The 10,408-nt window shown below is 40.1% G+C and overlaps 1 protein-coding gene across 1 annotated transcript in view; it reads right to left on the bottom strand.

Annotated features, from left to right (window-relative positions):
• Positions 1–535: 535 nt before the first annotated feature.
• LOC103444957 (long-chain-alcohol oxidase FAO4A) overlaps positions 536–10,408 on the bottom strand; it is a 33,354-nt gene continuing 23,481 nt past the window's right edge. The window contains 2 exon segments of the mRNA XM_029096668.2: positions 536–2,207; positions 2,210–2,387. Coding sequence (XP_028952501.2) covers positions 583–2,207; positions 2,210–2,387 — 1,803 coding nt within the window. The 3' untranslated portion in view covers positions 536–582.

Here is a 10,408-nt window from a genome sequence, read left to right as displayed (position 1 = left end):
TGAAATGACTAATACCAAGGTATTTTGTGTTAAAATCCCACATCTAATAGATAGGCAAGTGGTAATTACCAAGTTTGAGATATTATCGATGTGAGATAACCAACAAGCTTCTGCATTTAGAACCCCATTTTAGTGGTTCACACATGGAAATCCACACATCCGTAATTAAAACTCAGAGGCCGACTCTAAAGGAGTCCAGATTTGTTTCCAATCCTTTCAAGATTTGTTTTGGTGCTTCTTGGGAATTCAGAGGTTGGCTCTATGTTAAGAGTCTAGGCTTGTTTCCTATTCCACACTTCCTGGTGACAAGCCTTTGGCTTGCATGGGCCCGTAACTTGGCTCTAATACCATGTTAAATTTTTAGGTCGATAGGCCGAGAGTCCCACTCCAACAACTCCAATATCATCCGCAACTATTTCTGAACTAAGATAGAAACAACTTTACTAGGGGAGGAAAGAAATACTTTGTAATAGTGAGAATTGTTGGACTTCCCTTGCAAGTTGTATTCAGATATTCACTGAGAAGCATTTGAAAGTTGACAGCTTCTGATCCGAGTCTTAGCTATATCACAGTTGTACCAAATCAAGTATTATCTAACTTATTTTTCCTAAGTACTTCAAGAACAGATTGGGCAGTGCAGTAAGCAATAGCCTGAACAGTGACCATTGGATTCACTCCTAAAGCCGTTGGAAAAACACTTGTATCTGCCAAAAAAAGTCTCTCCACCTCCCATGTCTCTCCCATTTGATTCACCACGGACCCCTTCGCGTCAACACCCATCCTGCAGCTCCCCATCTGATAAGCTAAACATATGGCCGAGGAAAGGTCTCTTAATGACCTTGAACTCTCCTCTTTTACAAACCTCTCAAACTCATCCAAACTTGCCTTCTTCACAGCTAAGCTTTTCCCTTTAAAATGATGGGTTCCAATCTCTTCAGCTCCGGCCGCTGCCAGTATCCTCAACGACTTCTCTAGCCCTGTGTTCAGATTATGTTCGTCAATAGCTTCCATTTCATAACTGACTGAGTTTGGTGGTGCATTCACAGTTCCTGACCCTTTATCTCTTACCAATGCAAATACATGGGCAGTCCTAGAGAACATGCTCATTCTCCGTTTTGTATCTTTGCCTGAAACCCAAGGAATTACAATTGATAACATACCCGGATGCAAAGTTGGCGTCTGTATCACAGCTCCATATCCAGACCCATCGAAATCCGCTACAACAGTAGACATTGCTGTCAGTATCCCTCCTTCGAAGCTTTTCTTCTCTCTCGGAAGCCTTCCATCAAACACTTATGAATCTGGAAAGTGTCCCCATGTCATTGCCACCGAATGCAAATGCAAGTTTTTCCCTATATTACCATTCTTCAATTCGCTTCGCTTTAACAGTTTTGGAGTGCTGAGAGCTCCACAAGCAACAATAGTTACCTTAGACTCCACGAAACCTATATTTCTACCCCCTTCATGCTCGAATTTGAATGCCACCCCAGTAGCTGTGTTTCTATGTCCTCTTCCTTTATTTCTCTTGTGCAACGCTTTTACAGCCTCGCATCCAGAAAAAATCGCACCGTTACCAGAATTCACCAAATCCACAAACCACGTCTCCGTGGCACCTCTTTTCCTTCCATCCTTGTAGCCAAGACAACACCAACCACAATAATGACCCGGCGTTGAGTTTCGAGGAATATTTTCCATTGGATACCTCAACTCTTGGCACCCTTTTCTCAAAACTGCATTGTTGAACCCTTCTTCTTGTATTTCAGATTGAACTCCCATTCTTTCACAGACGACATCCAATGCTAGTTGGTATAGCTTACTATCAAACAGTTCTAACTTATGAGCATTGCACCATTCCTTCAATACATGCACTGGTGTTCGAACCGAAGCGGACCGGTTCACGGTGGAGCCTCCCCCAACTGTAGAGCCGGCCAGAACAAAAACTCACGTGTCATCAGTTGCAATTAAACCCCCAGACAGGTACATTTGATCCATTGTGGGCCCTTCAAGAAGTGTAAGATTGTGCCTGGCATGGTAGTGTCCTTTCTCTAAGACAACCACTTTGTAGCCATCCTTTGCTAGAACACCAGCAACAACACCTCCTCCTAAGCCTGTGCCAATTACTACGGCATCACATCGGATAGTTAAAGAGTGATGAACAAAGGCTGGAACTCCAAATCTACTTATATCAGCAACTAAATCATTTGTTTTTTCATATTTATAATTCCTCTGAAAAGAGGTCCAAAGAGCTCTTCTTTGTTGTCAGGAAATTGATTTTGTTCTCGAATTTCTGTTCATGCTTTGAATTTCATGGTTTTGGCAATGAACTTGGGGTCGGGTCCAGTGTAGCCAATTGCTTTCCAAGATGGATTTTGGTTCTTCTCGTTCACCTGCAAATTATGAGATTATTGGTTTTAACGCAACATTCAAACATTGTTTGGCTGCACAATTGCATGAGAATGGAGGTTTATTATTAAGGCATAAAGGGTGAGCAAAACCTAAATTGTGACCTAGATATTTGAGCTTTCACTTTTGTGCACACTACCTGTGCTCAAGATCACTTTCTATGAAAAACCATTTTTTTTCTTTTCTTTTCTTGTACAATTGGATTGAGTGTGATTCTTATTTAGCAGTGCATTTTCTTTCTAATGGATCTTCTCAGGTGCCTTGGCATTTATCGGTTGATTGGGCAAATTGTTGTACCATTCTCTCTTATATGCATGTTCAGTTTTCTCACACTTATCGCAAAGGAAATCAAGTGGTGGATTGTTTGACAAACTATGGTGTTAATCATTTTAGGTTCATAGGTGGGATTCTTGTCCGCCATGTGCAGTTGCGGCTTTTGTTAATAATCTTTTAGGGCTTCTAAATTTTTGTTTCTCTTAGGAGTTGTCTTAATTGATTTTTGTTCTGATTGAGTTCCGTACACAAACAATTAACCTTACTCCCAGCCCCTGACTATTGAATATGAAGAGAGCTAAATCTCTAACGAAGCTAATTAAGGCCCACCATGGTCACTTGCTCTTTCTCAACATCTTGAAAATATGTCTTCTTATATGTTATATCCAAAAATTTTCATATTTGTACAATAATATTTGCCCTATTAAATATAATCTAGTATCATATGTGCTTAAGGGATCAGGATCCTCTCCTGAGCAAATGGAGAGGATCCTCCTGACCGGATCCATCGGGCCGTTCAAAATTTATCCAACGGCTACAAACAGGGGGCTCCACTAAAAGTTATAATAATTGTAGCCGTTGGATAAAATTTGAACGGCCTGATGGACCCGGTCAGGAGGATCCTCTCCATTTCCTCAGGAGAGGATCCTGATCCGTGCTTAAGGACCATGAGACTTATGACACTTGAGCTTAAAGGTGCATGTCACTTCATTCCTTGCCTCAATTTTCTTTATTTATTCCCAGATGTCTTGAATTTGTTTGAGTTTTTCAGTAAACTTAAATCAGCATTAGATGCTCTTATAGTTGAATATCAGTGTGCACAACGAACGAGACTAACAAAATAAGAATATTATTAAACAAACTAGAATGTCAGAACGGCTACAAAACCCTAAGAGACTACATTGTGAATAACTTGATTCTCAAATGAATAACAAGCAGGTTATTTATAATAAACTAACCCTAATCTTACAAGGTAAGAAATCAAAACTCTAATGCTAACGGGCTAAGCCCAGAAAACTATGCATTCAAATAAACCTAAATATACTAATATTTTCCAACACCCCCCGTCAAACTCATAGCGGTATACGACATGGGTTTGCAAACAAGCAGATGCGGACTGGCTCCGTTAGGCGGACTAGCAGACATGCAAACTTGACTTGACTTGACTGGAAAACTTGCAAACTTGACTTGACTTGACTGGCTAACTTGACTTGACTTGACTTGATTCTTGACTTCACTTGACTTGATTAACAAACTGGCAAACTGGTTCTTGATTCTTGACTTGACTTGATTCTTAATTCTGGCTGGCAAACTGGCTAGAGTTGAGAGTATGGAAAGAACCTGTCACTAAACGGACGAGATTTCCATATCTCAATTGTAGCAATAAACGAACAAACACAACTATCACACGAGTGGGCCTAAAGCAAACTTAACCATTTTTTTTTCTTTGCCCGTGTGGGCCTAAAGCAACAACAATTTATTTTCTTTCTCTTGGGACTTTTTCGAATGCTTTCCTCTAACAAACAACGCAACTTTTTCTTGCATTGGACAACAATTTTTCTTTTTCTTTCTTTTCCTTTTTTTTTATTTTATTTTTTCTTCTTTCTGGACTGACAATCTGGAGGTGTATGCCATACACCTTCAGCATTGGTGCAGCGGGGGTGCGAACAAACAACAACAAGCGGGTGGTTCTAAGGTAGCGGGTACAACAGTGATGTGGTGGATCGATCAGATTGGCGGGTCGGGTTGGGGTTACAGGCAATAGTCTGGTGCGGGGTCGAGAGGGGTGCGGGGATGCGAGTTGTTGCAACGGCGGTAGATCATGTAGGTGATGGTGGGTGTGGCAGACGAGTGATGCTGTGAAATGGTTCACATGCGAACGACGGGGGTATACTTGTACGAAGGCTGGTGGCTGGTAGGGAATGTGTTTCGGTGCAGGTTTGGGTTTTGGGTTCAATGCAGAGTGGCTCCTGAGCAGACAGATTCAAACAACAAAACCCTAACAAAAGACAAAACTGATACTGACCAGATAGACAAACAAATCGATATCAACCCCAAAACAGATTATTTCTCGAAAGATTTAACCTACTCTGATACCAAGTTGAATATTAGAGTGTGCAACGAACGAGACTAACAAAATAAGAATATTATTAAACAAACTAGAATGCCGGAATGGCTACAAAACCCTAAGAGACTACATTGTGAATAACTTGATTCTCAAATGAATAACAAACAGGTTATTTATAATAAACTAACCCTAATCCTAAAAGGTAAGAAATCAAAACCCTAATGCTAACGGGCTAAGCCCAGAAAACTAAGCATTCAAATAAACCTAAATATACTAATATTTTCCAACACTTATTGTTTGTTTATCTGTTATATCTCTTTCCTTGATAAAATTTTGGTTATATTTGTATTAAAAAAATTTGTTATACTTAGCATTAGTATTATCATCATATGATTTTGAAATGATAACACAATTAGGTCGTAATATGAAATTTATAATGTTCATAATAATTATTATTAATGTATAAGATCCTACATATTAAGGTTAGGTTGAACTGCTACTTATTAGAAATTCTGGCTACGCCGTGGAGGTGAATAATTATAGTCTAGTTAAAAAGAAAAATTGAGCTTTTGTTTGTTGGATTGCGTAGAAAAAAGATATAAATCTATCTATTTCTGAAATTGGTTAACATACAATATATATGTATTTTTTAATAAAAATAAAGAAACATGTGCATAATGCTCTCCTTTTCTTCTTCTTTATTTATTTTTTAATTTTTTGCAGTATCATTTCTTTTTATAATGTAGGTGTTTATAGGTGTCCAGGATATTGTGAGGGTGTGAAGTTACAGTTCCACATGTCATTGAAAAATTAAGAAATCTTGCTTAAGCTAATTTGCCCAATTGTCAGTTTATTGGCGTGTAAGGTTGACACATCCTGATCCGGAATGTCCACTACAATCCCAAATCGAGCTATGTTGGCCGACACCTGGAAGGTGACGAAGCCATAAAGTATGGTGATGTGGAAAAAATGAATAAATTTAAACATAAAAGTGCCTAAGAACACGAGTGCGCGATGAGCGGGTATGGACCCATTTCATACGTGATTACAGAGCATAAGTAAAGTACAGTAAGGTAAGATAAGGCTTATACCATCTTAGGAAGCCACCTGTTTAGGATATGCCAAGAATCCTCATCGAAACGGAAACTTTGCTACTAGAACCTGGAGGGGTGCAAAACAGAAAAGGTGAGTGGGCACAAACAAAGCTTTTTAAAACCATTTCACTTATCAAAGATAATAACCCCTCGCCGTAAAACCTATAATTTCCCGGAAAATAGCATGCATATCTATCTCAAAACCATACTCAAAATAGCAAATCCACAAATATGCCATGTCAAATATCTTAGCAAAGAAATAAGTAAGCCAAGTGAAATAAATCAATGGACAGAGCACTAACACTGGGGTACAGGATAATGAGCTATAAATGCATCTCAACACAATCATACTCACTACCATCAATATATACTCACCTGAAGCTTACCTGAGCATCCGTAGCGTCAAGCAACCATATATATAACCATACTAATGCATAATCAAACATAGAGAGCATTTGACATGGCATTTAAAAATATAAAACCATTTAAATAAGTTTTCTGGGAAAAAGACAAGTGTGTGTGTGTGTGTGTATATATATATATATATATACTGAAAACCAAAGGCCCACTCACCTGGAGTTCACGCTACAACTCCCTAGCACACACATAGAGGCGTCATGAATGATTGGCGCCTAGAACAAATATCAAACCACATCTCAGAATTTTTATCGATTGAATACACAATTTACATAAAACACATCCGTACAATTCAATCAAGAAAATCTACATCATGGATTTCCGATCTGTTACTTTCAAAGATCCACATTATGCTTCTAGAACAACATCCTAAAGTTTCATTACGATCCAACGGTTGGATCTCCGCCAATTGCAAATTCAAGTAGCGGTTAATGTTTTATTTTATCAACTTACAAATCCAATTCGGGAAGATCCGTGTGTTGGATTCTTGATCCGTAAGTTTCTCTGATCCTCAAATATGATGTACTATAACATATTAAAGTTTGATGACGATCCAACGGTCGGATCGTCGATTCACATTTTTACCAAGTAACGTATCGTAATGAATTTAGGTTCAACGATCAACCTACGTTATATGAATATCAAAATTGAATTCAAGACATCTAATTTAGCCTAAAAGTAGCATCGACGGTCCCCCCGCCACGCGCCGCCATCCCGACTTGCCGGAAAAATCAACTATTTCTAAAAATTACCAAATTTTATAGAATTGTAGGTCTCAATGAGTAAAGTAAATTTTATACCTGTGACTAAGGCCAATTTGGTAGGGAAAAGCTCCAATTTTACTAAAACCCGTTGAAAACCCTAGGTTTTGGGTGTGTTCGATTCGTCCTCAATTTGAACCCCAAAGCCCCCAAACCTGTTTGGGCCTTGTTCCTGAGGTTAAGAGAAGTCGAATTGGGGTGGTGATGGTTGATGAAACTTGCCGGAATAGCAGATCGCCGCCAAGAAACCATCGGTGTCCCCATTGCCAACTGTCACGGATTTGCCCCACTTTTCGTCCAAATTTGGTGTAAAATGAAGGAGAAGAGGTATGGTGATAATTGCAGGTGAAGGTGGGGTGAAAATCGCCTAAAAATTTGGTGGATATCGTCGGAAAACTCCACCAATTTGAAACCGGGTTGCTCTGGGTGTACGGGTCAGACGGGTTGGGTGTTCCACACCTCCATCCTTTCCCCTCCTTTCCTTCTCTCTAGTTGGTCAACCTTCTTCCTCTCTCCTCTCCCGATTCGCCACCATCTCCCCTCCTTTTTCCTCCTGAAACTCTCCTTCCATACTCTTGCTGCCATTCGGCAGTTTCTAAATGTTTTTTTTAGAGAGCTGATTTTCACACACCTTTTATAGCTTTTCCCACACCCCTCTTTGTTCCAGGCCATCGGATTGAATAAATCAAACGAAAACAACGGACATGATTAGCCAGGGGTGTGCAGGAAGCTATAAAAGGTGTGTGTTTATCATTTTCCTTTTTTTAAATAACCTCAAACTCATATAATAAAATTTATGAAAATATATATAATAATAAATGGAAATCCTTAGAAACATAATTTTCAGATTTGTAGCTTCGTAAAACTTCAACCGTAGCTCCAAATTCACTTCCTCTTGCATCTATACGTTCGTATCATCGGGTACTACGATTGTGTAAGTATGATTGTGTAAATCCTAGATAAGATTTGATTCTAGTTATCCTTTCTTATTACAACTTGTATTACTTGGAGGAGAAGAAATATCTTCTCTCCCTTTACTACTATAAATAAAGGCACAATGTAGGAGGGATAACGACACATACATTCCCCTACAATTCTACAAACACACATCTCTCTCCTCTCTCTCTCTGCAGCCGGCCCTAGTCCCTCTGTCAGATAAAATAGACCACAACACGTTATCAGCACGCTCCTACCGCTGCGCTTAGGAATCTGACGTTGGAGATTTTTTTTCTGCATCAAACCAGTTCATCCATATCATCACGCAATAAGGTTCTTTCCAAACAACGGTTTTTAACTCGATATTTTGCAAGCCCTGATAGCATGAACATTCACCATGATGCATGACCCAACTTTACGTTTTACGTATTTTAGATTCTACATAAATTGTGTATGCTTCATCATCAAAATTGCTACAATTATGTGAATTTGATATTTGTCATGAATTGAATCTTACATATGTACATGCATTGAAACTATTATTTGCATATGCATCAACGTAAATATGTGATTCATTAAAATTATACATGTAATATATTTGAATTGAAATTTTTTTTTTGCGATTGGGGAATTAGGGTTCTAGTCGAACCCGTGCCTGTGCACCATGCAAGGCCGCAAGCCACCAGGCCCGCAGCCTGCGATGGCCCAACCCAAACCGAGAACCCACACCCGCAAGCATGGAACCACACGGTGCGTTTGAAGCACCTTGTCCCGACCTACGGCCTGAAGCCCAGGTCCTTGCCGTCGAGTCTTCCGACGCAACACGACCGGCAGTCATGCAAATTGGACACAACCCATCGTTTTCAATAACGATTCCGTGCAATTCCAGAAGAATTCCATGGGTTTTTTTATTTGAATTCAGTTGAATTTTTTTGGTTCTCTTTGCCCCGACGTCGAGATTTCATCTCCGTCGATAAGTACTTGGTTCTCCGACGACCCATGGTTTGCACAGACCATGGACTGTCCCCTGCACTGGCGCCGTCAATCAAAGACCGGCCTTCTTCCCCGCTGGACACACCCAGCTACGGCTGAGGTGTTTTGGTCCTGCAACCCGAGCCCTAGTGGGCTTCAGCCTCTCGGCCCGTGCGAAAAAAAGATTTTTTTTGTTTCTTTGGGCCAACCTGAAGTGGCCCGCCCGCAAAAAAAAAAAAAAAGAAAGAGAAATTTTTTTTAGGGCTGCACACAGCAGCCCATTCCCTTCTCACCCCGTGGGCCTGCAGTCTACACCCGGGGGTCCTCGGCCTATATTTTTAGGCCCCGAGATTTTATTATTTAATACTTTTAAATAATATGGGTTTTATATTTTCACCCACACTTTAATTTGGCCCCGAAGACCAAAAATAAATTAATTCACTTATCATTATACAATATTTCTGCATATATTCTTTGCATATTTGTTTGCATATATATTTGTGTTTGCCTGCAGGAATATATGAACCTGAAGTTCATAATTACTTTGAAACCCGAAGTTTCTTATACACATGCCTTGTTAGAAAACCCGAAGTTTTCACTTAAACATACCACCCATGAAAACCCGAAGTTTTTCATGCAAAATTCAACCAATACATGTCTATTAGAACCTGTATGTTCTACTCCTATGTGAATGGATTGATTTTTCTCCATTACACTAACCACATCTTGTCCATCTATTTTGTGATAGGAACATGTCGAACTTGAACAAACTCGACTTCACCGCTTTGGAGGTTTCTGGAAGGAACTACCTCAAGTGGGTTCAAGATGTGAAGCTCCACCTCACTGCAAAGAACTTGCGTCCTGCTATTGAAGAAGCAACAGATAAACCTGTTGGCGAGGCTGAAAAAGCCACTGCTATGATCTTCATCCGAAGACATATCCATGACGCTCTACAAACTGAGTACCTTGCTGAGGAGGATCCACGTGCATTATGGGTCGCTTTGGCTGATCGTTTCGATCACCAAAAGGACATATTCTTGCCTGAAGCAAGACACGACTAGCAGCACTTGCGCTTCCAAGACTTTAAGTCTGTGAATGAATATAATTCTGAAGTTTGTCGAATCCGATCACTTCTCAAGTTTTGCAATGAAACTTTGACTGAAGAGGATCTCCTGGAGAAGACCTACTCGACCTTCTCTGCTTCTAATATTGTCCTGCAGCAACAATATAGAGCTCAGAAGTTCACTAAGTTCTCGGATTTGATCTCTGTTTTACTTCTTGCTGAAAAGCAGAACCAGCTGTTGATGAAGAATCATCAAGCTCGACCTACTGGGGCTACTGCTGTGCCTGAAGCACATTATAGCACTAATCAGCACCCAAAACGCCAAAAGAGGCGTGGTAAGGGCGGCCAGAAGCCATCCCACCAAGGTCAACAGAGCCAAGGCCCATCCAAGGGAGGAAACAAAGCCCAGAAGCGCCCAAAC

The sequence above is a fragment of the Malus domestica genome, chromosome 16 (assembly GCF_042453785.1).
Source record: "Malus domestica chromosome 16, GDT2T_hap1".
NCBI lineage: Eukaryota > Viridiplantae > Streptophyta > Magnoliopsida > Rosales > Rosaceae > Malus > Malus domestica.
The sequence above is the reverse complement of the archived record's forward strand: the minus strand, read 5'-3'. Positions and strand labels throughout refer to the sequence as shown.